Source organism: Chlorocebus sabaeus, chromosome 5, assembly GCF_047675955.1.
Source record: "Chlorocebus sabaeus isolate Y175 chromosome 5, mChlSab1.0.hap1, whole genome shotgun sequence".
In the NCBI taxonomy this organism is placed as follows: domain Eukaryota; kingdom Metazoa; phylum Chordata; class Mammalia; order Primates; family Cercopithecidae; genus Chlorocebus; species Chlorocebus sabaeus.
In genome coordinates this window covers 690,514-717,288 of record NC_132908.1, presented here as the reverse complement: position 1 = coordinate 717,288, position 26,775 = coordinate 690,514, and the positions used below count along the sequence as shown (strand labels likewise).

Below are 26,775 nucleotides of genomic sequence, written 5' to 3'. Positions count from 1 at the left end.
AAGCAGGGCAGGTGCCAAAGGTGAGGGGGTTGCTCTGCCCATGGGAAAGCCTCCCCAAGACAGGAGTGGAGGAGGCGGTGCGGGAGGGCACACGGGCTACCTCCTCCTCTACTCTTTGTGGGTGTTTGGGCTAGGGGCAGGTGGATGTAAGGCTGTGGGTCCCAGGAAGTGGTCAGGGCTGGAGATGAAAAAGTGGAGGTTGTCCAGGGGTTATTGGAGGCTGGCTGCCCCAGAGGAGCGGTCCTGTGTGTGAGCCCTCAGCATGCCAGTTGGGACTCTGGGGAGAGGAGAGAAGCAGCAAGGAACCTGAGGGGGGGCAGAAGGTGGGAGGACCCCCCACAGTGCATGATGCCCGTCCTCGTCAGCCCTGTGGCAGGCAGGCGATCTGTGTGAAAGGGTAACTTGCACGTGCAACTTTCAGACAGCCTGCCCCATGGAAGTCCCAGGACGGCACTGGAGGTGACCCCCCAGATGTCCACAGAGAGCATGGCACTCATCAGACATCTATATCCGCCCACCTGGAGAAAGGACCGTGTTTGTGGGCTCTGCACAGCCGTGTCCCTCACACAGTCTCAGTTTCCCCCTTGAAAGCTGGGGGCTTCGTCTGCCTGGGCAGGGCCTCTGGCCTCCACCCCCACCCCTGGCCCAGGTGAGAACGGAAAGCCATTTCTGGGCCTCAGCCCCGGGGTCCCCTGGCCCTTGAGCTGTGACTGTCTCTTTCCCAGGATCCGAGGGGTTGGGGTGAGAGGAGGCAGCTCGCACAAGGCCAGGGGACCTGGAACACCCCCACCCAGGGGCTTTTAGCCTCGGGACCTTGGGCTGTGGCTGTCCCAAACCTCACTGGCCCTTTATGTGGCTGAAAGGCTGAGGAGGAAGGCGGAGACAGTGACAATGGGGCCAGTGGCGGGAAACGGTCCTTAGAGAACCCATTGTGCACCCTGCCTGCCGGAAACAGGCAACAAGCAGGACCCTGCAGAGGGGACCCCACACCCTTCGGGCTCCTCGCCACGTCTGGATGCTCAGCACGTCGAAGGGGCCTGCGGACAGAGGGGCCCATTCTTCCCCAAGGGCGGGACGGGGCCAAGGATGACTCTGCGGGCTCACAGCGGCCACAGGGGAAGTCGGCACCCTGCCAGACTGCAGCCCCTTCCCTCACAGGCCTGGCTCAGAGCCGGAGCACTGTGTGCCCGCCTGCCCCCACCGTACCCGAGGGACCCTATGCTCCTCTGCCCCTTTCTTCTCCTGCTGAGCCCCAGAAGCACCTGGCACGGGAGGCAAGTGGGAGCCAGCCAGGGTAGCGGGCGAGGGCACAGGCAAGGACGGGGCTGGTAGGTGCAGCAGAGCAGAAGCTTGCATGAGTGCAGGTCCCCATGTGCCCCCACCCAGCAGCAGCCCCTCCCCAGAATGTGGGTGTAACTCCTCCTCACATTTGCTCTCCCTCTCAGTTGCCAAATGGTCTTGAACAAGATACCATTCCCCCGAGTGTCAGTCTCCCGCCAGAGGCAGGAATTGGAGCCGTCCTCACAGCTGCAAGGCAGGCCCAACGCTGGGCTGGACACAGCAGACCAGGTCCATAGCAGCTTGTGTAAACAAAGTTCTTATTGATAGTCCCCATCACCTCCAACGCAGTGGGCCCCCCACCCTCCCTCCTACCAGCCCCTCCCAGCATCTGGCCCCTCAGTGCAGCGCCACCTCACAGGGGTGGAGGTGGGCAGTGCGGGCAGCCTCGTAGGCACGGCGGAACTCCTGGAATCGTGGGGCACAGCCCAGCCAGGCCTCCCCGAAGCGGCTCCAGCCCATGAAGAGGAAGGTGCCTGGGCCTGGGCGGACGCCACAGCGCAGTGGGGTACGAATGGAGGTCAGCCCCTCCTCCCCGGATCCCCGCCTCCCGAACAGCGGCAGCGTCTGGCGGAGGACACGGGCAGCCATCACGGTGATGACAGACTCCTGCAGGTCCACGTCATGGGCAACCGCATGGATGATCCCGTGAATTACTGTGGGGAGGCATGTGGCTGGGGTGGGCATTCAGGGGAAGGCAGGCTCCAAGCTCCCCCCATGGTGGGGACACTCACCGAAGTCGCTGGTGCATGCGGCCAGGAGCAGCTCAGCATCGCTGCAGGGCCTGCAGGCACCTGGCATGCAGAGGGGGTGGTGAGGACAGACCCTGCCCTCTCCCGGCAGCACCTCAGGCCCCGTCCCTTGTCTGCACAGGCGGCAGGAGGCAGTGGGCAAATGAGCAGAGCCCGCGCTCAGGGCCTGATGGCACCTGGGGGTCCCAGGGAGCCACACAGCAAGTGTGCGTGCCCTGGGCGACACCTGTACTCAGGAAGCACACCTGCAGGCACGTGTCTCCAAGACATGGGCCTGGGGGCCGTGCCTAGCGATCAGCTGTCCTGGGCTGCCCTCCTGCACCCCCATCTGAAGACACAGCCCAGCATCTGGGACCCCTCTAGTTTCCCGAATCTGGGGCCTGAAGAGCAGCAGCCCAGCTAGGGTGACAGGAGGTGGGGGCAGAGGAAGGGTGGTCTGGGGTCCCTGGCCCAGGGCCAGGGGGCAGAATAGTGAAAGCCCATCCCTTTCAGGGTCAGGCGCCAAGCTCCAGGAGAGCCAAGAGCTGGGCCTGGTGCCCTGCAGGGAGGCGGGCGGCGTCTCCATGGTGACCGGGCTGCACACTGGACTTTTGTTGGTTGGGCTGGGGGAGGGGAGAGAGGTCACCGCTGGGCCAGGGAGCCCCGGACAGCTTTGGCCGGAGGCTTTGATTCTGCCCCCACCATCCCCTCCCCTAACCCTTCAGGGACCAGAGGCCCAGGGTTGCCCTGCTCGGCCTCCCCTTTCCTCCACTCTGCTCCTGCCAGTTCTTTCCCGAGATGAATTGGGAAGGGAGGGCGGGAAGGCCATCCCTCCCAGGCAGTCCCTGGCTGTGTGGCCTTTGACAAGTCCATTTAACCCTTGGAGCTCACTTTTTCCCTCTGCAGTGGGGCCGACAAGGCACATTCCCGCCAAGCCCAGGCAGGGTGAGAGTTCGGAACTCCCACCCCGTCCCACCCAGACCGCCACTCACCGTCTACGCCGAGACCGTGGGCCTGCGGGGGCAGCTCGGGGCGCCCGTCCTCGCGCAGCTCAAAGCGGAAGGCGGCCACGCGGCGGCTGATGTCCCGGTGTGGCGTGGCCTGCAGGAAGAGGGCCCGGCGCTCGCGGGGACCCCAGCGCACGCAGCGGCCCCCTGCCGGACCCGGGCCTTCGGCCAGCAGCAGCTCCAGGGCGCCCCCTGCGCGCTCCGCGAAGACCTGGGCGCCCGCGAAGGGTCGCACGGGCCGCAGACAGGCGATGCTGGGCCGCGCGCTGAGGTCGGGGCCGCCCAGGGTCAGGCGCAGCGCCCCAGCCGGGTACAGCCACTCAACCGCGCCCTCCGCACAGGCCAGGGCCAGCTGCCCCACGCTGCCAGGCTCCTGGGTGAGGCCGCTGGGGACAGGACGGGACGGGGCGCTGAGGCGGGGGCGAGTCCCGGCCCGGCGCAGCCCCCGCAGCCTCCCGGGGCCGCCTCGCGGAGGGGGAAACTGGACCAGCGCTCTGCGCGCTCCGAGGGGCGCCTGGGGGGTCCGGGCCGCAGCGCACCCCGTCCCAAGTGCGGGGACAGCCCCCCGCCCGGGCCGTACCTGCCCCTCCAGCTGCAGCGCTCCTCGGAGTAGCCGGCGCGGGCGGCCGGGGCCAGGAGGCCGCAGCACAGCGCGCAGAGCAGCGCCGGGGCCGGGAACCCCATGGCGCGGCGGGCGGCGTCCGGGTAGTCGGGGCTCCCACCACCGCTGCCCCGGCGGGGCGCGGGTCCGGGCGGCGGCGGGAGCAGCCCGGCGCGCCGGCCGCCCGGCCCCGGCGAAGCCCCCATGCCCGCCGCCGCTCCGCCCGCCGCGCAGCCCCGGCGCCCTGGCCGCCTTGGAGAGGGTCGGGAAGGGGGCGGGGCCTGCGGCGTCCCGGCGAATCGCGGCGCGGCCCGGAACTTTCCACCAATAGCAGGGGCGAGGCGGATTGGGGGCGGGGCCGGAGCCCCGGCGCCGCGGGAGGACGGTCCCACGGTCCCAGCACCTCGGAGGTTGCGGGGGGCCTCGGCGCGGGAGGGAGGCTCCTTGCCCAGCCCATGCTGTGCGTCGCCCCTTCGCCGCGCCCTCACCCTGGACTCGCCCCCTGCGCCGTCCAGATCGGAGTCCTGGAGCCCTTGATGGAGCCGGGGTTTTGATGTCCACTGAAACCTCAGGGGGTAGGGATGGTGGCCCACCTGGTGGCTCCGCCTTGCCTCCTGATCGGGCGGCCGGGCCTGGTTCTTCCTAACACTGGGACCTGAGCCTATTGGCCACATCCCTCCCAACCTGGCCTGGTCCTGCTGACCCCTCCCCAGAGGCGGGTGGTGCTCCAGAGGAGAGAGGTCATGACTCCAGAGCTGGGGAGGGCTGGCCTCAGGGCTGCGCTTTGGAGCTGGGCCAGGCCTCGGGTTTTGGTAAGGCTGTCTGCAGGAGGGGGTCTTCCTGTGAAGCGCGCAGCCCACAGGGTTAGTCCCCTTTCCTCAGACCTAGCAGCACCCCATGGTTGCCGGAGGACTGACCCCGGGCCAGACGGGGCTCCTGGAGGGGCGTGAATGGAGCAGCCATGGGCACCCCTGCGGGCGCCTACTGGGCTTGGCCAGCCCCTTTCTCTGGGCGAGGTTCAGGTCAGAAGTAGCCATCACAATCCCCAAAAGGTGAAAGCCGCCCAAATGCCTGTCTGCAGCTGAGTGGACAAGCAAGTGCAGTGGGTCTATTTTTTTGTTTTTTTGGTTTTTTTTTTTGAGATAGAGTTTTGCTCTTTGCCCAGGCTGGAGTGCAATGGCGCAATCTTGGCTCACTGCAAACTCCCTTCCTGGGTTCAAGCGTTCTCCTACCTTAGCCTCCCGAGTAGCTGGGATTACAGGCATGTGCCACCACGCCTGGCTAATTTTGTATTTTTAGTAGAGACGAGGTTGCTCCATGTTAGTCAGGCTGGTCTTGAACTCCCGAACTCAGGTGATCCGCCCGTCTCGGCCTCCCAAAGTGCTGGGATTACAGGGGAGAGCCACCGCGCCCCCTGGCGGTGGGTTCATTATTATTATTATTTTATTTTATTTTATTTTTTTTTTTTTTTTGAGACGGAGTCTCGCTCTGTCGCCCAGGCTGGAGTGCAGTGGCCGGATCTCAGCTCACTGCAAGCTCCGCCTCCCGGGTTCACGCCATTCTCCTGCCTCAGCCTCCCAAGTAGCTGGGACTACAGGCGCCCGCCACCTCGCCCGGCTAGTTTTTTGTATTTTTTAGTAGAGACGGGGTTTCACCGTGTTAGCCAGGATGGTCTCGATCTCCTGATGTCGTGATCCGCCCGCCTTGGCCTCCCAAAGTGCTGGGATTACAGGGGAGAGCCACCGCGCCCCCTGGCGGTGGGTTCATTATTAAGCCATAAAAAGGAATGAAATTCTGGCCTTTCACACCCGCTACAGCCTGGATGAGCCTGGAGGCTTATATGCTGAGCAAAATAAGCCAGAGACAAAAGGACAAACACTGTTGGATTCCACTTCTGTGAGTCACCTTAGAGTAGCCGCGGTCATGAGGACAGAAAGTGGAGCAAGGGCTGGGGAGGGGAATGAGGGGTTGGGGCTGAGTGGGGACAAAACTCTGGAGCTTGATTACACAGCAACGTAAATGTACTCCACAGTACCGAACTACACACTTTAAAATGGGTAAAATGGTAGATGTTATGATGTATATCTTACGATTAGAAATAAAAATTGGCAAGGCACAGCAGCTCACACCTGTAATCTCAGCACTTTGGGAGGCCAAGGCAGGTGGATCACAAGGTCAGGAGATCAAGACCAGCCTGGCCAACATGGTGAAACCCCATCTCTACTAAAAATACAAAAGTTAGCCGAGTGTGGTGGTGCACACCTGTAGTCCCAGCTACTCAGGAGGCTGAGGTAGGAGAATCACTTGAACCCAGGAGGTGGAGGTTGCAGTGAGCTGAGATCACGCCACTGCACTCAGCCTGGGTGACAGAGCGAGACTCCGTCTCAAAAAAAATAATTGCATAAAAATTAAGGCCAGGTGTGGCAGCTCATGCCTGTAATCTCAGCACTTTGGGAGGCTGAGGCAGGACAATCGCTTGAAGTCAGGAGTTCAAGACCAGCCTGGTCAACATGGTGAAACCTCAACTCCACTAAAAATACAAAAATTAGCTGGGTGCAGCAGCTCATGCCTGTAGTCCCAGCACTTTGGGAGGCTGTGGCGGGAGCATTGCTTAAGCCCAGGAGGATGAGGCTGCAGTGAGCTGTGATTGCACCACTGCACTCCATCCTGGGCGAGAGAGTGAGACCCTGTCTCAATAAAAATTAAAAAGAGGCCGGGCACGGTGGCTCACGCCTGTAATCCCAGTACTTTGGGAGGCCAAGGCGGGTGGATCACCTGAGGTTGGGAGTTTGAGACCAGCCTGACCAACATGGAGAAACCCCGTCTCTACTAAAAATACAAAATTAGCTGGGCATGGTGTCTCATGTGTATAATCCCAGCTACTAGGGAGCCTGAGGCAGGAGAATTGCTTGAACCTGGGAGGCGGAGGTTGCAGTGAGCCGAGATCGTGCCATTGCACTCCAGCCTGGGCAACAAGAGTGAAACTCCGCCTCAAAAAAATAAATAAATAAAAATAAAAATAGGCCGGGCGTGGTGGCTCACGCCTGTAATCCCAGCACTTTGGGAGGCCGAGGCGGGTGGAGCACAATTGTGGTCAGGAGATGGAGACCATCCTGGCTAACACAGTGAAACCCCATCTCTATTAAAAATACAAAAAATTAGCTGGACATAGTGGCAGGCGCCTGTAGTCCCAGCTGCTCAGAAGGCTGAGGCAGGAGAATGGCATGAAACCCGGGAGGCAGAGCTTGCAGTGAGCCAAGATCGCACCACTGCACTCCAGCTTGGGCGACAGAGCGAAACTCCATCTCAAAATAAATAATAAATAAATGAATAAACTAAAAATAAAAATCGTAAAGGTAAAAGAGTAGACTCTGCCTGGGGCTGGGCACATGAGGTGCTCGCAGAGGTGGGGAGAGGCACGCAGGTTGGCTGCTGCCGCTTGGCGGTCCCGGGTCAGCACGGCGGGCTCCACGCGCCCTCTGGTGGCGGCGTGAGGGTCAGCCCCAGACACCCTCCTGACAGCCTGGGCCCTGGACCTCCCTCCAGGCCTCCCCCAAAGAGGGACCCGTGTCTGTGGTTGGAGGGAGGGGTTCTTGGGGTTACCTGGTCTGGAAGGGCACATGCCTGACCCCGAGTTGACGCCTCAACCCCGGCATCCCTGCCTCCTCCCCAGCCTCATCTCCAGGGGTCCGGTGCCAATGCAGCCACCCACAGGAGAAGCCCTGGACACACACCCCTTCTCCTCACAGCCCCTGGCCCCATCCAGGAAAGCACCTGGCATCAGTGGGTGCTCTGCTGCCTACACGAGGGGCCTGGAAGGCCGAGTCTGGCCTCAGTTGCTATGGGTACAGGACCCGACATGCCACAGTGCACACGTTCAGTAAATACCCACAAAGTGGGGGGTGGCCGGGTGGAGGAGAGCCCGGAAGGCATCCCCAAGCTCAGGTGACGTCCCGGCTGTCTGTGCTGTTTGGGGGCCTCCTGAAGTGCCCTAAGCCCCAGCGCCTCCAGTGCCCTGAAACCCCAGAAGGGGCCTCTCTCCATTTCCACCGAGGTCAGAACAAGAACGACAGCAGCAAGATGTACTCAAGTCAGACAAAAGGAAGAACTTCCCTCAGGTTCTGCTTCAGGAAGCTTGGGCCTGGCGCGTGAGGCCGCCCCTGGAGTGTGCAGAGGCTGGGACAATCATCTCCCCTGCCTGGGGGTCGGCCTGGCCATGGCCAAACACAGACACTGTATCACAAGGCCCCTCAGCCCAAAGCAGGGCAGCCAGCCTCACAGCTTGTCCCAAAGCCTGAGACTTAGTTTCTGTTCCTGGCTTGCCCAGAGGGTCCTTGGAGCTGCAGCCTGAGGGGGTGCTGAGGTGGGGGCGGTCGAGACCCTGGTCACTGCCACACAGTTCCCGCCTTTGGCCGTTGTGTTCTCCCCACTAGACACAGGTCCTGGTCAGTGGAGGACACCAATGCTGCATTTGCCATGAGCTAGGCCCGAGCAGTGCCTGGCACAGGCAGCCCCATGTCCAGCAGGGAAGCGGCTGTGGACAGGTGGCTGCTCCATGGAGTGCAGAGTGACTCGACGGGAAACCACAGTGCTGGGCACAGAATAGGAGCTGTCACAGCCAGGGCAGGAGCTGGGCTGGCTGGGGCCCTGGGGGAGCAACACCAAGGGCAAGGGCAGTTGACGGAAGGGGGCAGGAAGGGAGCCTCAACCCTGGGGAGCAGAGGGGCAAAGGCCCTGAGGCAGATGGAACTTCGAGTAAACCAGGAACCACAAAGGGTGAGCCCTGGGGGCTCCTTGTTTGCTGGAAGCTCCATCTGCCTCAGAGCCTTTGACCCACTGCAAAGGGGAGGCGGGTAAGGCCGGCCCCACCCAGCCCATTGGCCCTGAGGGAGTTGGGGAGTTTGGATGCACCAGTGAACAGAGTCCCCTAGGAAATGGGGAGGAAGCATAGAGAGAAGGGTCAGATCGCAGGCCAAGACGCCCGCCTGTGTCTCCGTTCACTGGGAGCAGAGCGAGGAGAGAGGTGTGGGCTGACCTGAGGCCAGCCCCTCCTGTGTCCCCAGCTGAGCCCTGCATGGGACTGGCCAAATGTGCTGCTCTGCTGGCCCCCCTGCTGCCCCCTCCCTGGGTGTCCCAGGTCTGGGACAGTGAAGATGGCTGCCATGACTGAGGGGCAGTGGGTACCAAGAGCTTGCCAGACCCTGGGCCACCCAGAAACACGCTCTGATAGTGCAACTGTGAGCACTGGCCTGCGTCCCCTCCACCCAGCTGACCTACGAGGCTCAGGGTGCTTGGGGGCCCCCCAAAGACATAGTCCTAGCTGCCAACTCACCCAGGCAGCCTGCACAACCCTGGCTCCCCTCCACCGGCCACCAGCCCCCCTGCACAGGCAGGATCCGGCCTCGCCCACCCACAGGCCTGCACCTCCGGGCCCACGGCAGCAAGGTTCCTATCTTGGGCATGCTTTCCTCCCTTTGCCAAGAGACCCACCCCCCCCCCCCCCCACACCTTGCATCTCTTCAAGGAGCCGAAAATGCAGCTGCCGACTGATTTGCTGCGGGGCTAAAAATAACCACCGGGCTCCAGCCAGGGCCCAGGAAAACATCCCATTGCTAGGAGACAACCGTTGCCGGGAGACCGCCATTGCTAGGCGACGCGTGTTGCTATGGTGATGGCTGGGCCCTGAGTCATCCTCAGCTTTGATGGGGGCGGGCCAGGCAGGGAGCAGAGCTGGAGGGCATCAGAGAAATCCCACCACCCATGGCACTCAGGGCACCCCCCATGGCTGTGAGGTTCTCACGCCTATGGGTGCCCATTCTGACTGTGGAGGGGCCAGGACGGCCAAACACACCCACAGCCCATGGCCTCACATGGATGGTCCCAGGTGCTCTCGGGCTGTGCTCCGGGCAGGGGGCAGGAGCAGTGGGTGGGGGGTGGCATGACCATGTGACCCCTGGAGCAATCACTTTGCCTTCCAGGTGGGGGTCTCACCACAGGTGCAGAGCTGAAGTCAATGTGGGTCCCCTCGCAGTCCTCCAAAGTCTCAGGGCAAGATGTGCCACAGCCTCTGGTCCTCACCCCATGGCTCCAGAGTGCCCTCCTAGCCACCTAGATGGGAGACCGCTCAGGGCTCAGGCATCAAGGCAAAGGGTGGCCCAGGTGAAGCATGCTCCCGGTAGGGGTTCTGCAGGAGAGGGGCTCTCTAGGTGAGAGGGTCCTCAAGGTGAGGGGCTCTCTAGGTGAGGGTTCTCCAGCTGAGGGTGCTCCAGCTGAGGGTGCTCCAGCTGAGGGTTCTCCAGGTGAGGGTGCTCCAGGAACGGAGTGCTCTTGATGAGGCTTCTCCAGGTGAGGGGTGCTCCAGGTGCCCTCTGGAGCCCAGGCACATATCAGTCCCCAGGACCAATGGAGGGTTGCGGGCCTGAGCGGTATCCACATCCCCCAGAGGAGACCCTGGAGGGGGATGAGTCTGCTGAGCAGCCCTCTTTGTTCAAGCCACTTCCCTCTGGGGTGTGAGTTGTTCTCCAAAGGTATCCTCTACAATGGTCCTCCCACCATGGGAGAGGATCCAAACTGCTGGTGCCAGTCACCTTTCATGCTGCTGGTGCATCGCTTTCTCTCTCATTCGCCACATTTGCCATGCATCCGTGATGTACTGAGCTGGAGGCTCAGTGCCCAGGGACAGGGTGGTGAGGAAGAAGACCCCACCCTGGCCCTCAGCGGGCACAGTCAGCCAACAGCTCATCAAATGCACCATCAGACAACAGGCAGATACAGGCTGAGAAAAAAGGTCCTTGGTGCTGGGGAGGTGAGGACATGGGTCTGTGGCCCTGTCCACCTGAGGGAGGGCTCCTAGGGAAGAACACATTAGCCAAGGTCTGAGAGGCAAGTAGTCACCCAGGTGCAGGTGGCAAGGGAGTGCTCCAGGCAAGGTGCCAGGACAGGAGTGCTCCAGGTGAAGGGTGCTCCACATGAGGACATGTTCCAGGAAGGGGTGCTCTAGGGGAGGGGTGCTGCAGGGTAGCTCCAGGTGAGGGGAGGGGTGCTCCTGGTGAGGGGTGCTCCAGGTGAAGAGAGGGGGTGCTCCAGGTGAGGGGAGGGGTGCTCCAGGTGAAGGGAGGGGTGCTTCAGGTGAAGGGAGGGGGTGCTCCCGGTGAGGGGTGCTCCAGGTGAAAGGACGGGTGCTCCAGGTGAGGGGAGGGGGTGCTCCAGGTGAAAGGAGGGGTGCTTCAGGTGAAGGGAGGGGGTGCTCCCGGTGAGGGGTGCTCCAGGTGAAAGGAGGGGTGCTCCAGGTGAAGGGAGGGGGTGCTCCAGGTGAAGGGGGGGTGCTCCAGGTGAGGGGTGCTCCAGGTGAAGGGAGGGGTGCTCCAGGTGAGGGGTGCTCCAGGTGAGGGGTGCTCCAGGTGAAGGGAGGGGGTGCTCCCGGTGAGGGGTGCTCCCGGTGAGGGGTGCTCCAGGTGAGGGGTGCTCCAGGTGAAGGATGGGCACCCTCCTGGACCCAGAGGAAGGCCAGTGTGGCTGAAGCTTCATCCTCAAGGGGCCAGGTATAGATCGAGGCTGTGGGCCAGCCGTGCCAGGCCCTCAGGGCTGTGCAGACTGCAGCAAAGAATGGACAGGGCCCTGGGAAGAAGAGGACCGTATCTGCACGGCAAAATGACCCCACTGCATCCTGGGGAGAACAGGAGATGGGAGAGGGATGGAGAGACCAATGGGGAAGTAGCTGCCACCAACTATGGTGGAGACAAAGTTGCCTGGCACAGGTGGGGTGACAGGTGAAGGGTAGGTGGGTTCACAGCTGGTGACAGAGGTGGAGGGTAGGTGGGTTCACAGCTGGTGACACAGGTGGAGGGTAGGTGGGTTCACAGCTGGTGACAGAGGTGGAGGGTAGATGGTTCACAGCTGGTGACAGAGGTGGAGGGTAGGTGGGTCACGGCTGGTGACACAGGTGGAGGGTAGGTGGGTCACGGCTGGTGACAGGTGGAGGGTAGGTGGGTCACGGCTGGTGACAGGTGGAGGGTAGGTGGGTCACGGCTGGTGACAGAGGTGGAGGGTAGGTGGGTCACGGCTGGTGACAGGTGGAGGGTAGGTGGGTCACGGCTGGTGACACAGGTGGAGGGTAGGTGGGTCACGGCTGGTGACAGGTGGAGGGTAGGTGGGTCATGGCTGGTGACAGGTGGAGGGTAGGTGGGTTCACAGCTTTGAAGGAGCACGGTCAGCCTTTCTGTGATGATCTTCCACGCATTCTCTCCTGCTTAGATTCCGCAAAGGTAGGGCTGGCTTCTTGGGCCTCGCCAGGGTTGCATGACCCAAATGCCTGACCCCCACACTCACCCTATGCAGTTGGGGTGTGTCCAGCCCCCGCCCCAGCTGGGACTCAACACAAGCACAGCTTGTTCTCTGCCTGAGACTCTGGCACCTGCTGTGGGGTGAGAGCCCCAAGCATGAGGTGAAACCTTCCTACCAGGAGCGGTCCACGCCTGCTCTCAGCCAGGTGGAAGTTGCTGCCGGAAGGCCAGCCAGACCCACGCACTGGAGACTCCTGGATAGGTTGGACGGACCCTCCCCTGTTGCCCCAACGGTCTTCACGAGGTTCGTCCTGTCTGCCCCACTCCGGGCACCTTCTTTGGTCAGTACCCAGGTACGGGGCAAGACACGCAGAAGAGCTGCGCTCACCCCAGGTAGACCCAGTGGCACCCCACAGCACGCACAGAACCAGCCCCATCCCGGGACCCAGCCAGGATGCCGTCAGTCTGACCCTCCTTCCCGCTGCCCCCAGGTCTCACACCGGCCCCTCCGGTCGGGCTTCCCATCAGGACGCTGGGAACAGCAGCTGGTTTCACTCTTGTTCAGATACTCTCAGGAACCCCATTCAGGCCTGCAGCTCTTCCCCGATGCAGACCCCCTCTGCTCTCCCCACACCCGCTCCCTCCCCCGACCCTGCTCCCAGGAGACCCCCAGGATTGGCCTCCGTTCTCCTGCCCTGAGCCTGCTGGGGCGTCTGGGTCTCCAGCGGTTCCCACCGAGTCCTCCACCTTACCCAGCACGCCCCACCCCTGCCTGGGCTGCAGCGGCCGCCGCCTTCAGCGGCCGCCGCCTTCAGCCTCCAGTTTATTCCCGAGGGAACTTGCCAGGCTGCTCGGATCTTTGCACACCCATTCCCGAGCCATCCCTCCCTCGGACCGTGGGGGTCTCAGCTCCAGTGGGGCACCCTCAGGACGCCCCCGCCCCCGTCAGAAGTCACCACCGCAAGCCCTCGGATGCTTTCACTGTCACTATCTGAAATGATCCGTGCAATCACTTGTTTTCGCGCTCTGCGGGTGTGCCAGGGTCTCCAATGAGGGGCTTCTGGCCGGGCACGCAGCAGGTGCACGGGGGGGTGTGAGGGCTGTGAAGGGCCCTGGCCGCGGGCTGGGCGGGAGGGTCCAGAGATGGGGGTCTGACCACCCTGTCTCCTCTGGGCCGGGTCTCACCTTCCTCGCCTCCCCAGGTGGTGGCCAAGGGCAGGGACGCGCGGTGCCGCCCCCGTTCCCATAGGACCCCGGACCCCTGGGCCACCCGCCGGCGCCCGCTCTCCCGCCTCCCCTCGCCCTCCCTTCCGCCTCCCGCGCCCTCCCCGCCCGCCCGCCGCGCGCCCGGGTTTGTTATTGAGCGGGTGCCCGCGGCGAGGGGGGCGGGGGCGCGTGCCGGGCCTGCCGCGTGCTTGTGGACGCCGTGCCGGGAGCGCGCCGCGCGCGGGGGCCGGGGCGGGGCGGGGGCGGGGCTCGGCATTATCGGCGCCCCCGCCTGGGCTCGCGAACCCGGATTGGCTCCCCACGCCGGGAGCGCGCCAGGGCGCGGCGTTTGGGGCCGGGCGGGGGCCGCGCGCGGCGCCGGCGGCGGCCGCGGAGGAGCGCGGGGAGGGCGAGGGGAGGAGGAGGCGCCCGCCTGGTTCCCTGCAAAGCGGCCTTATTTATCTGGGCACAGCCTCAGCCTCCCCGGTGGGAGGCTTGGGGCGGCCGATCCTCTCCCACCGGGGAGCTCCTTTCCGTGCGCGGCCAAGGGGGCCCGGCCCGGCCGGGACGCGGGGCGCGGGGCGCAGGGCGCGGCCGGGCCCTGCCGGCCAGTCCAGCACCCCGGCGGCCCCCGCGCGCGCCGACGCCCATGCCGGGCTCCCCATGACGGGAGGTCGCCCGGCAGACAACGTGGCATGAGCCAGGAGCCCGGGCCGAGGTAAGGTGCGCGTGCGGCCGGGCTGCGGGGCGGGGAGGGGGCCAGGCCGCACCTCCGCGGCGGCCACAATGAGGAGGGGGCGGGGTAGGGGTGGGGGCCGCGCCGCCGCCTCCGGGTAAGGGCTTATGTAACGGCAGCCCCTTCCCCACCTCCCCCGCGGCCGCTGGGCCTCCGTCCCTGCCTGGCCTTCCCGCAGCCCCGCGACCCGGCCCCTGGCCTGGAAGAGGCCCGCTCCCCACCGGCCACTCGGCCGGGGCTAAGGATCGGTGCCACCTGGGCCACGGAAAGGAGGAATTGTAGGCCCCCGGCCCTCACCCCGCCTGGTGGGCTCAGAGGGCGCCCTCGGACCTAAGTGACAGGCCAGGGGCCGTTAAACTGCAGGGGGGGCGCGTGGCTGTGCGGCCTGCGGGCCGGCCCTCCCCGGGCTGCTTCTGGGCTGCTTCTGGACCCGAGGCCTGCACTGAGCTGCCGCCCTCGGGAGGAGGAGGGTGGAGGGAGGCTGGCACTTTGCTGGTTCTGGAGGCGGGACCGGGCCTTGGCCAAGGTTGGAGGGCCTCAGAAGGGAAACCTGCTGGGGAGGGGTCCTGTGTTCTCCTGGGGATTAGGTGGGTGGAGAGGTTTCCCCACTCATCACCCCAGAAGGAGAGAGGGCTGCGGTGGCCGCCTCAGGAACCTACGGCCCAGCGGCCACTCCAGGCCCTTCTCAGGCTCCAGGCTCTGCTCGGGCAGCCTGCCCTCCGCAGGAGGAGCAGATGGCGGAGGCCACCTCACCTGCCTCTTCCTTCAGGCCCTTCCCCCACACCCATGCATCCGAGGGCCCAATGGCCAGGGGCAGCTCAGGCCTCCCTGGCGCGCAGCTGGACACAGGGCCCTCTCCCAGCCCACTCCCTCGGCGTGGTGCTGGACAGCAGCCTCGGAGCAGAAGGTTTGGGTGAGGCCAGGAGACTGAGGGGTTTTGCATCTCTCAGGCCAGGGCAGAGGCCTGGAGGAACCTGGCTGGCCTGGCCAGAGATGGACACAGGGCTGGACCTGGAGCCGCCTGGAGGGGAGGGAAATTCAAGGCCCAGCTGCAAACATGGCTGTGTGGGGCGACCCTAGGACTCACTTGCCCCACTCCCTGCCCCCTGCCACCCCAACCGCCCCTCACCTGGGGCCAGACCCATGAGTTCAGCCCCTTCATTGATGGACTCACCGCCTCCAGCTCACACCCACTTCCAGGGCAGCTGAATGAGTCCGACTCCCACTGCTGAGAAGGACACAGACGGCTTTGTGGGTGGGAGGAACGGGGCCCTTGAACCAGCCATACATGGACCCAGGAAGCCCTGTGTTGCCGGGGATTAGGGATGTCCCACCCTAATGGGTGGCACTGCTCAGCCACCCAAAGACCCCATCTCCTTGCGTGTGGGCACCCACTGCTGTGCCTCCCATGACTGGGTGGCAGTGAAGGGAGCTCTGTGGGTGAGCAGGTGACCTGAGCCTTCCCCACCAGTGGTGCAGGAGGAACCAACGGCCAAAGCGGCTGCCGTGTGTGGGTTCGGGCCTCAGGCACTAGGGGCCCAGGCCTCACCTCTGAGAGTGCTCACGCTCTCCCGAGCAGGGGCTGAGATGAGGCCTGGATCCCAGCACCCACTCCCCAGGGTGTCCAGCCTGCAAGGCTCAGCTGCCCTGGGCTTGACCATGGGTCCTTAGTCTGCTGGGGCAGCAACACGGGTCTCTTTCGAGGCCACGTGCCTGCTGGGCCATGGTGCCCCTCCCCAGAGCCCCTGGTGCACCCCCAGAAGCATCTCAAGCTGGGGGCGGGAGAGGAGCTCTGCCGCTGTGCCACGTGCCAAGTGGCAGGGACACGGGTGTGCCTGCGTCACGGGGCTGCCACGGAATGTGTCAGCCTGCACCCTGTCCCCAATCCCCAGCCACCCCAGCTGTCACCCTAGTCTCTGGGGCTGCCGCTGCAGATGGAGCCCGATGTGCGTTTTTTCTGGCCACCAGGGCCCTGCGCAACTCCAAGGCCCTCCGTGGGCAGGCCTCGATGGTCCCTGAGGTTCTATGAGGGCCGAGTATTTGGTTAGGCTGTGCCCTGGTCTGATGCTCACAGAGATGGGGGCACCAGAGATGGGGGAAGAGACCTTCAAACTGGGGGCGCTGAGGGGTGAGGAGGTTTTCCAGGCATGCGTCCAAAAGGATGTCCCAGGGGTGGGCACGCAGTGTGCAGCCTCTACAAGGAACTCAGCGCTGTGGCAGGGACCCTGCAGGACGAGGGCAGTGCTTGGAGAGACCACCAGCCCGGGGCCCAGCAGGAAGGCATCGAGACCCCATGAGGCAGAACAGGGCAGAGCGAGGACCCTGTGAGGTGCGCCTGGCCAGGGCCCAGGTACATGGAATCAGCCAGCCCCGGGGCTCTTGGAGCCAATCGTAGCTCTATGTAACTTCTGGAAAATCCCTTTGCAAGCTCTGCTTCCCCAGTCCTGGTTAGGCAGTGTGTGAACGAAGGGCTCCGGTCAGTCGGAGGAGGGGCGCGTGTGGTGCCGGAGAGAGCGGGGCAGGAGAGCCCCCTTCCCTCTCTTGGCTTGGGCCAGATGGTGGAGGACAGGCAGCCGCTTCCTCAGCCCTGCAGCTCCTGAGGAGGGAGCCAGCTGAAAAGGAGATGGGCTCTCCTCATCTGAAGGCTCTGTTTATTCCAAGGCCCACCCCAGCCCCGGGGTCTTGGGAGCCCTCTCAGTGACTCAGGTACCAACCTAATCCCAACCCCAGAGGCCACTCTCCCCATGGACACTGCCCTGGCACAATCTGGATTAATTTTCCTAGCTATGCCTTCTCCACTGACTGGCCTCCTCCTACATTTGAGCAATCCTCCATCAGCCCTCCGGGGGCCCTGGCAGCTGCACCCCTTTCTGCATGACTGAGCTAGTGGGGCCGAATTCCTCATTCATTAATTCCGCAAACATGCAGAGGCTATGCACATTGGTGTCGTCCGTCCTCAAGAGTCCTCAGGCCAGGAGGAGAGGCACCAGATGGACGGTGGTGATGACCCGTGGGGTTGTGAGACCCTGGAGGCGCTTTCTCAAGAGCTGGGGGTCCTGGAGCAGGAGGCAGGGGCCACCTCACACCAGGAGCTGAGGGATGGAGGAGAAGAGCTTGCAGGGCTAAGGCAGGGAAACCCTGCCAGGCAAGCAGGGGGAATGGCGTTTGCCCAAGCAGAGGGGCAGGGGAGGGGGAATGGCATGACTGGGCTGTGGCATCAGGGCTGGGAAGGGGCAGGAGCTGAGGTCTCAGGGCTCAGTGACTTGCTTCGCAGAAGAGGCAGCTCTTGTGGGGTCCCAGCATGACCATTTGGGAATGGTCAGCCTGGACGCCTTACATGTGGGGTCCTCCCAGGAGCACCCGGGCCCCACTGTGCTCTCTAGGCTCACTCTGGCCACCCGCTTCACACTGCATCCCCTGGGGAGGACATAGAGGCCACGGTCACCTCTCCCCAGCAGCTCCCAGGCCAGGCTCAGGCTGCTGAGGACAAAACAGCTGAGGTAGGGTAACCTCTCTTTCCCCTGGGGTGAGCCCAGGAGCCTCAACAGACTTCCACTTCAAGCTGAGCCAGCACCCCAGGACTGAGGCTGAGGATGGTGCAGGCATGGCCACCTTTTTAGCAAGTCTCTTCCCGTATTAGCACTCGGGGTGCTTGTCCCTAAAGGGAGAGGTAGTCCCTAGCAGCCCATGCAGGTCGTCCGAGCCCCTTTGGGTGGAATGAGGGCTCTCACAGTCACCAGCAGGAAAGGGGGCTCTGGGAGCCATGGGAACCTGCTCCTTGGTGACCGTCTGGCTGGGTGGGTGGGGCCAGGGCCAGGCAGAGGGTCCTTGTCTGAGCCCCCAGGGACTTCTCGCTTAACCAGCAGAAAGACCCCAGTCTCCACTGGGAGCTTGGCTTTCTCCCACAGCGCCCATGCCTGGGCCAAAGTGTGTGGCTGTTTGCATTTTTGAGCTACAGGGTGGGAGATTCTCGGGCTGAGTCAGTCAAGCCGGGAGTGTGAGGAGCAGCGGGGGCCGGCAGGAACACGGACGCGAGATTGGGGGGCAGCGGGGCCGCCTGTGCAGGGACGCAGCTGCCACCAAGCGCACGGGTCGAGGGCTGACCCCAGGCAGAGCAACGTCTTCTGGCTGTGGTGTGGGTGTGGATGAGGGCAGCCAGGCCCGGACCCATACCCGGACAGCCGCTCCTCAACCTGTCCCCTCCCTCCTGTGGGCTCTCAAAGTGTGGCTTGATTTCTCCATCTCGACCCTGAGGCCTGGAGGTAGGGACAGGACTGTGGGCGCCAGGAAACGTGAGCTCCCTAGCGGGGCGGGAAAGGAGCCCTGCAAATGCCTCCCCCAGGCCCCCCCAGCCCCGGCGCTCCACGTGCAGGCCCATGACTGGGAGCGTTTTCAACCTAAATCGGCACTGCTCCGGGATTATTCCTACCCTGGCACCGCCCCCGCCGCCTCCTCCAGATCGTTCTCGGCTTCTCCCCCACTGCCCGCCCCCGGGGCCCCTCCCTGCTGAGCGGGGATTGCGGGGCTGCCCCGACCCTGCCGCTGTCCGCGGTGAAGCCGGCTTGGGCCTGGCCCTGAGCGCGCGGCGGGGGCGGACGCTGTCCATGGTGCTGGCGCGGGTGACGCGCCGACCGGCGGGGTCTGCGGAGGCCCAGGCGTCCCTGGCGGTGAAGTCGGCGCTCCCGGATCTGGGGGCACGGATCATATTTAGGCTGGGGCTGCCTCCCGCTCTGGAGTCGGGGTGGCCGTGGGCCTGGTGCTGCCCCCTCGGGCGCAGGCATCCTTCGATGTCCCCTCTCCCCTGCTCTGGGAGGGAACCAAGGCAGCCCCGCGCCAGGCCTCCCCGGACACCGGGGGCAAATTACTCCTCAGAGCCTCGTATTCTTTACCCGAAACCTGAGGCAGCGACACCCCCACCCCTAAGGGCGGCCGTGAGGTCGGAACATGTGTGACCCCGGCGGGCCCTTGTAAACGTTGTGATGGCGTCAGCCTCTGGGAGGCTGAGCCTTATCATGAACACATGACGGGGGTCACCGGCTGTGGGTGCCTCCTCTGTGGAGGGCCTGGCCCCACTTCCCAGGACCTGAATGACACCTTTGGGGAGAGGGAGATGGTACAGAGGGTGGGGCTGGGGCTCCTGCCATCAGGGCAGGAAGGACTTTAAACCCAAAGCTGGGTTCTCAGCCACAAGGGCCACATGTTCTGGTGAGACTCCTGGTCCTGGCCCCGGTCTGCACCCCTCCCCAGATGTGGGCCGGTGGCAAGGCTGGCCCTGTCTGGGGCTTGGAAGCCAGTGCGGGGGCCTGGTTCTGGGAAGAGCAGGGCAGGACCTCCCACGGCCTCCCTCCCTCCCTTCTGCCCTGACCAGATTATGGGGAATGGGCTGCCGGCCTTGGGGTTGCAGTGCCATCCCAGACCCCAGCACTCTCTGTGGTGGAGCTGACCAGGCCCTGTAGACCCAGAAGAGATACTCGGCAAAAAAGATGTGAGCCGTCCTCTTCCCGAGAGTATTCCAGGGCCCACCCCAAGCCTTGGAATCTTCTGAGAGACTCTCGGACACCCCCTTGGTGGCTCCAAGAGACCTCCCAGCGAGGCCGTGGCAGGAGGGGGCAGGGTGGGCTGGGAGTGGCTTTGGCCCCTCCTGTGAGATTTTGCGGCAGGACCTGCATGAGGCTCCAGGCTTAGTCCTGGGGTCACCTAAGACCCAGAAAGATGAATCTTGCTTTGCCTTGCAGTGTGGCCGCGGGGCTCAGACGTCACTCTCCCAGCCCTTGCTATGAGCCATGCACTGAGCTCATTCACATTGCAATGCCCCAAGGCAGTAGTACCGTCACCTCTCCAGGCTTCAGGGTGAGGAAATTGAGGCTCAGAGAAGGGAAGTGGCTTGCCAAGACCACAGAGCCAGGGTGGGGCCCATTTCAAGTCCAGGGCTGTGACCCCAGGGGCTCTAACCTCCTCCCCGGATGCTGGGGTGGGGGCGGCAGGAGATCCGGACTGCGGAGCAGATGGTAACACCGTGAGGGTCCCACCTCTCCTTCACTCCGTGGCTGTGGGCAGTGCCCCCTGCCACCCCACTCACAGACTGGAGGCCTGTGGAGGGTGCCCAGGACTGGTCCCACCCCACCCTGTGGGTGGATGTCACTGGCCTGAAGATACCCTCCACATGGCCTTCGCAGCCAGCTCGCCCGAACATTGGCTTCACCACTTATCTGGCCATGACCTCGGGCAGGCAGTTTGCCCGGCCTTGGCCTCAGTTTCCTCATCTGTGCAGTGGGTATGGTTATCACAGCATCATCCCCATTGGGGAGGTTAAAGTGACAGCTTGTGTCCAGGGCTAACCATGCTGGCACCATGGCAAACCCTGGGAAGATGCCTACCCTTTCTTGGCATTGATTCTTTTTTTTCTTTTTTTGAGACAAAGTCTAACTCTGTTGCCCAGGCTGGAGTGCAATGGCGTGATCTCAGCTCACTGCAACCTCCGCCTCCAGGGCTCAAGTGATTCTCCAGCCTCAGACTCCCAAGTAGCTGGACTACAGGAGCCTGCCACCAAGCCTGGCTAATTTTTGTATTTTTAGTAGAGACAGGGTTTCACCATGCTGGCCAGGCTGGTCTCAAACTCCTGACCTTGTAATCCACCTGCCTCAGCCTCCCGAAGTGCAGGATTACAGGCATCAGCCAGTGCACCCAGCTCCTTGAGTAGATTCTGAGCCAGGGAAGCTCCTGTGCGCGTGGAGGTTGGCTACAGAGCCAACACCAGAGTACCTCCTGAGAGCTGCACAGTCACCCTGCAGGGGAGGGGCCAGAGTCCATTCCAGACCCTTCCCTTCAGTTCCCCAAGCCTGCCCAGAGGGGTGGGCCTGGTGGGTACTGACAGTGGACAGCACAGCAGAAGAGGTGAAGAGGGCAGTCCTGGCCTTACCAGGTCCACCTCCATTTTCTTCTCTGTAAAATGGGCATCATGGTACCTAAGTGCCAAAAAGTGTTGGTGTTTCTTGGCCTCACTGGGCAGACAAAAAGGTGTCTGGTTAAAAGCAGTGGCTCATGCCCGTAATCCCAGGATTTTGGGAGGCCAAGGTAGGTGGATCACTTGAGGTCATGAGTTTGAGACCAGCCTGACCAACATGGAGAAACCCCTTCTCTACTAAAAATACAAAATTAGCCAGGGGTGGTGGCAGGCGCCTGTAGTTCCAGCTACTAAGGCGGCTGAGGCAGGAGAATCACTTGAACCTGTGAGGCGGAGGGGTTGCAGCGAGCCAAGATCACCTCTCTGTACTCCAGTCTGCATTCCAGGCAACAAGAAACTGTTTCAAAAAAAAAAAAAAGAAAAGAAAAGAAAAGAAAAGAAAGAGAGAGAGAAAGAAAAGAAAAGGTGTCCATGGGCAATGGGCAATGAAAGTTGAGCTCAGTGCATACTGTAGGTGCCCAGTGAGTGCCGTGAGTGGCCATGGTCAGCTTCCTGTTGCCGCTCACAGTCAGGGAGGGAGAGGCAGGCACTCCCACGCTCTCTGTCTGGTGGTTCTGGAGCACTGTGGGGACACCCAGGGAGGGAAGGAGCCCCAATGCACCTGTCCCCAACCCCGGCCTTCCAGACTCAGCAATAGACTCACTCCCCTTACTGGCCCTCATCCACAGAGCGTGCCAGGAAGATGTCGAGCCCGGGCATCGACGGCGACCCCAAGCCTCCATGCTTGCCTCGAAATGGTCTGGTGAAGCTGCCAGGCCAGCCCAACGGCCTGGGTGCGGCCAGCATCACCAAGGGCACGCCAGCCACCAAGAACCGTCCCTGCCAGCCACCACCCCCGCCCACCCTCCCACCACCCAGCCTGGCTGCTCCGCTGCCCCGGGCTGCCCTGGCTGGGGGCCCGTGCCCCCTGGCAGGTGGACCAGCCTCAGCCTTGGCACCTGGGCCCCCAGCGGAGCGGCCGCCACTGGCCACGGACGAGAAGATCCTCAATGGGCTCTTCTGGTATTTCTCGGCCTGCGAGAAGTGTGTGCTGGCCCAGGTGTGCAAGGCCTGGCGGCGCGTGCTTTACCAGCCCAAGTTCTGGGCAGGCCTCACGCCGGTGCTGCACGCCAAGGAGCTCTACAATGTGCTACCTGGTGGCGAGAAGGAGTTCGTGAACCTGCAGGGCTTTGCTGCAAGAGGCTTCGAGGGCTTCTGCCTGGTTGGCGTCTCCGACCTGGACATCTGTGAGTTCATTGACAACTATGCGCTCTCCAAGAAGGGTGTCAAAGCCATGAGCCTCAAGCGCTCCACCATCACGGACGCAGGCCTCGAGGTGTGCGCCAGGCTGCAGGGGGACAGGGCTGGGGGCAGGGTCGGGCAGCAGCAACCCTGTGGGGGCCGGAGAGGATGGTGGCTTTGGGGTTGGGGGCGTGTGCCCAGGCTGGGGTGAGGGGGACAGGGCTGGGAGGCAGGGCTGGGCAGCAGCAACCCTGTGGTGGCTGGAGAGGATGGTGGCTTTGGGGTGGGGGGGTGTGCACCCAGGCTGGGGTGAGGGGGACAGTGCTGGGGGACAGGGCCAGGCAGCAGCAACGGGCTGGAGAGGATGGTGGCTTTGGGGTGGGGGAAAGCAGGACTGACTACCAGGGGACCTCAAGCAAAGGGAAAATGTGCGTCCCTTGCTCAAAGACAATCAAGATATTCAAGATGGCAGCAGCAGAGCAGTCAATTAAATGCAGGGCCCAGGCCCGGTGGCTCATGCCTGTCATCCCAGCACTATGGGAGGCCAAGGCGGGCCGCTTACTTGAGGTCAGGAGGTCAGAAGTTGGAGACCAGCCTGGTCAACATGGTGAAACTCTGTTTCTATTTAAAATGCAAAAATTAGCCAGGCCTGGTGGCGGGCACCTGTAGTCCCAGCTACTTGGGAGGACACTGAGGCAAGAGAATTGCTTGAACCCGGGAGGCCGAGGGTGCAGTGAGCTGAGATCATGCCACTGCACTCCAGCCTGGAACCTGGGCAACAGTGTAAGACTATCTCAAAATGAATGCATAAATAAATAAAATAAATGCAGGGTGGGGAGGATGCTGGGGGAAGCTGAGGAGCAGCTGGGAAAGGATCTCCCAGGAGCAGAGGTCAGAGGAGCCGCCTGGCAGCTGGGCCTGTAGTTTAATTGTAACATTGGTGCCAACGCCCCTGGCACCTGCTCTGCCAGGCCCTGGGCTCTCGTCCCGATGCCCCACCTCCTCACACACTGCCAAGTGTTTTCAGGGTTCAGCTCCCTGCATGTTTACACCCTACCCAGGACCACTGCCTCCTCCCTGCGAGCTCCACCCCTTCTCCTGCAATCCTCTGGCGCTAGCTGCCGGCAGGAACGCACTGAGCTGGGGGCGGGGAGCCCAGGCCCGGCACCCCGCTGACCCGGCGCCCGCCCGCCTGCAGGTTATGCTTGAACAGATGCAGGGCGTGGTGCGTCTGGAGCTGTCGGGCTGCAACGACTTCACCGAGGCCGGGCTGTGGTCCAGCCTGAGCGCGCGCATCACCTCGCTGAGCGTGAGTGACTGCATCAACGTGGCCGACGACGCCATCGCGGCCATCTCGCAGCTGCTGCCCAACCTGGCGGAGCTGAGCCTGCAGGCCTACCATGTGACGGACACGGCGCTGGCCTACTTCACGGCGCGCCAGGGCCACAGCACGCACACACTGCGCCTGCTCTCCTGCTGGGAGATCACCAACCACGGTGTGGTCAACGTGGTGCACAGCCTGCCCAACCTCACCGCGCTCAGCCTCTCTGGCTGCTCCAAGGTCACTGACGACGGCGTGGAGCTCGTGGCCGAGAACCTGCGCAAGCTGCGCAGCCTTGACCTCTCATGGTGCCCACGCATCACCGACATGGCGCTGGAGTACGTGGCTTGCGACCTGCACCGCCTGGAGGAGCTTGTGCTCGACAGGTGCGCGCCCCGGGGCCGCGCCGGGCGGGGCAGCACAGGGCGGGGGGAGGGGGGGGTGGGGCGGGGGGGAGGGGGGTGGGGCGGGGCCGCGGCGGGCCGGGCTGCACGGGGAGAGGCGGGGCAGGGGGAGGGGGTTCTGGTGGGGCCGAGGCTGTGGCGCGGCGGGCAGAGCCCTCGGAGGCAGAGCGCCTGGGGAGCGGGAGAACCGTAGCACGGGTTGGCCCCTTGTCCTTCCCGGTGGGTGGGATCGAGGAGGGGCCTGTGGCTGCTCCAGGTGGGGCAGGAAGGGATTCACGCCAGGGGCACTCCCAGGAAGACGAGGGAGGGCCCGGGCCAGGTGATTTGAAGGAGGGGGTCCCCTCTGGTGCAACCACAGGTGTGTACGCATCACGGACACTGGCCTCAGCTATCTGTCCACCATGTCGTCCCTCCGCAGCCTCTACCTGCGATGGTGCTGCCAGGTACCGGCTCTCAAACACCCCGGGATTGGGGAATCGGCGGGGAGGTGGGGGCGCGGGGAGAGCTCCCGGACCCACTCAGATCCTGGGAAAGTCTGGGGCCCCTCCCCTATCCAGCAGCCGACCTAAGCGGAACCCAGGGGTCCCCGGCGGCCCCCACCAGCACTTCCCAGCTGCCTCCCGGCTCCGGGATGACTGAGGAACCCCGGGCTTGAACCCGCCTAGCCCTCCATGGACCCCAGGGTGCCCTCCGCCTCGGTGCGAGCGGAAATCGTTAAGTCGCACCTCCACGCCCGACAGGTGCAGGACTTCGGGCTGAAGCACCTCCTGGCCCTGGGAAGTTTGCGCCTCCTGTCTCTGGCAGGTGAGACCCCCGTTTCTACTCTGACGCTGAGCAGTGACCACCCACCCCCACCTAGTCCGCCCGCCCAGCCTGCCCGGTCCTGGTGCAAACTCACGCCCGGCGCGGACACACCGTCCCGGGACCGAGGCGGAGGAGGAGGGAGACGCGGGCACTGGGCCGCCCCATGACCCCGCCGTCCCCGCCTTCCCCGCCCAAGCCCTGGGTCCTGCGCACTGAGCCGCCCTCTAACCCCGCCGCAGGCTGCCCGCTGCTCACCACCACCGGGCTGTCGGGCTTGGTGCAGCTGCAGGAGCTGGAGGAGCTGGAACTCACCAACTGCCCCGGGGCCACCCCCGAGCTCTTCAAGTACTTCTCGCAGCACCTGCCCCGCTGCCTCGTTATTGAGTAGCGCGGGGCCCCCGCCCTGGTCGCGGGAACCCGGCCATGACCTGGGCGGGGGCGCGGGGCCCCACCGAGCCCCCTCTTCCCGCCTTGCGCTCGGGGAAGTCCCCGCGCCCCCGGCCTAGCGCGGGAGGCGGGGCGAACCGAGGGAAAGCCCCGCCCCGGCCTTCGGCCCCTCCGCCCTCCCGGCCCCGCCCCGGGCAGGGGGGCGGCGGGTGGGTCCGCCCCACGCACGCACGCACACTCGGGGACTTTGTGCATGCCCCTCGTGCCCGCACTGCACGCCGCCCTCCGCCACGCCACAGCCACAGCCGCCGCCATCACTCGCTCGCCCGCCCGCTTGGGGGGCGGGGCTCGGTCCTTGGGGGGCGCTTTGAGCTCTCCAGACTGTCCTTACCGCCTTCCCCGCCACACCCGCTCTGTTTCCCCACTGTCCCCCCATCCCGGGCAGGGCCCAGGGGAATTGAGGGGGCTGGGTCCCCCAGGACACAGGGGCCCGGAAGAGTCCTACGGGCTTCCTGCATCTTCCACCGCACCATGTCTGGAGCCCTCCGAGGGGTGTCAGGGGAAACAGGCCACCGCCAAAGCCATGGCCCGCCGCCGAGAGCCCAAGCCCCACCCACACCTCCTCACCCATCCAGCCTGACCCACGTGGCCTCCTTTCCTCATTGCCGCTGTGTGGGGCAGACCCCTGTCCGCCCCCTAACCCAGCCTTGGTCCCTGGCCAGGCTGAGACAGAATTGGGCAGGGAGAGGGCAGAAGGGCTGGCGATCACTTGGAGTCATTAACATTATCCCAGCTGACTCCGGTCGGCCTCAACCCAGGGGTGGCACAGGCACCTTGCAAGCCTCCAAGCTGGAGCCACCCTCAGGCCTGGGCCAACCCCACACCTCAGCTCCTGCACCCAGCCGGGCTCAGTTCAGGCCTGGGCACCGCGCTTCACCCTGGGCGATCTCCTCAGGTGGAGTCTGCAGAGTGGACCCAGCCAAGGGTCCGGGTCAGCACTGGGTCAGCGACTCCAATCTTCCAGTGGCCAGCACACCCTAGACACCCCGAGGAGGGAGGGCTCCTTTCTAGCCTCCCCCCCACTTCACTCCTCCCCAGCTTCCCAAACTTCTGCCTGCCCAAATGGGCTCTGACCGTGCTCTGTCGGCCCGAGACATTTGGAAGTCCTGGGGGATGCTGGCAAACCTCAGCCGTCGCTGAGGAGGGGGCTGGGGCCCCTTCCCATCCCAACCTTAAGCCCCAGGAGATACAGCGCCCACACCCAATCTTGGGACACTCCCTATCTGGTTGGAAGAGAGTAACCAGTTTCCAGAGAGCCAGAGAGTGAGAGAGAAAGAGTGAGAGAGAGAGAGAAAGAGAGAGAGAGATGCTGTTGAATCAGAAACAGATCAACAGCCCAAAGATTTTCCAGCCCCAGGAAGCTCCAGGGCTGAGTGGTCAGGAGCCAGTTTCTCCAGCCCCTCCTCCCCACAACCCCTAGTGGGGAGGGGCAGCTGTCCATTTGCCCAAAGTATTAATGCAACTGAAGCTGTGATATTTCCAACGACTGTAGGAGGAAAAATTAAGGGGACAGAGGAAAACAAAACCAACCAACCCCTAAAACATTTTCTTATTGTACATAGCGACCTCATTCTCCTGTATATGCGGAAGATATAACCTTATATTTGGTAAGTGTTTCTTGTGCTATTTTATCACGTGACCTGTTTATAAAAATATATATTAAAAAAATTGTAAAAATATGTGTCTGAGTTGTTTTTAGGTCACCAGACCACA

The 26,775-nt window shown here is 63.6% G+C and overlaps 2 protein-coding genes and 1 long non-coding RNA gene across 4 annotated transcripts; 2 read left to right on the top strand and 1 right to left on the bottom strand.

Moving 5' to 3' along the window:
• Positions 1-550: 550 nt before the first annotated feature.
• On the top strand, positions 551-2,190 carry LOC140711642 (uncharacterized). Its single transcript, XR_012092881.1, has 2 exons — positions 551-649; positions 1,446-2,190. It is a non-coding gene; the product is annotated as an uncharacterized lncRNA (long non-coding RNA).
• METRN (meteorin, glial cell differentiation regulator) lies at positions 1,582-3,933 on the bottom strand. 2 transcript variants are annotated; one of them, XM_037989566.2, is made up of 4 exons: positions 3,657-3,933; positions 3,062-3,462; positions 2,073-2,132; positions 1,582-1,994 (listed from the first exon to the last, which is right to left on the bottom strand). In XM_037989566.2, the coding sequence occupies exons 1-4, from the start codon at positions 3,881-3,883 to the stop codon at positions 1,678-1,680; spliced, it is 1,005 nt and encodes a 334-aa protein (XP_037845494.2). In that variant the 5' UTR covers positions 3,884-3,933; the 3' UTR covers positions 1,582-1,677. The 2 variants fall into 2 exon arrangements, with proteins under 2 accessions (XP_037845494.2, XP_037845495.2); XM_037989567.2 differs by lacking the exon at positions 2,073-2,132 and having other exon boundaries at positions 3,657-3,899.
• A 9,605-nt stretch (positions 3,934-13,538) lies between these two features.
• FBXL16 (F-box and leucine rich repeat protein 16) lies at positions 13,539-26,741 on the top strand. The gene is made up of 6 exons (XM_007980612.3): positions 13,539-13,883; positions 21,534-22,180; positions 23,285-23,793; positions 24,170-24,254; positions 24,552-24,615; positions 24,855-26,741. Exons 2-6 carry the CDS (start codon positions 21,548-21,550, stop codon positions 25,001-25,003), a joined length of 1,440 nt encoding a protein of 479 aa, XP_007978803.1. The 5' UTR covers positions 13,539-13,883; positions 21,534-21,547; the 3' UTR covers positions 25,004-26,741.
• The last annotated feature ends 34 nt before the right edge of the window (positions 26,742-26,775 follow it).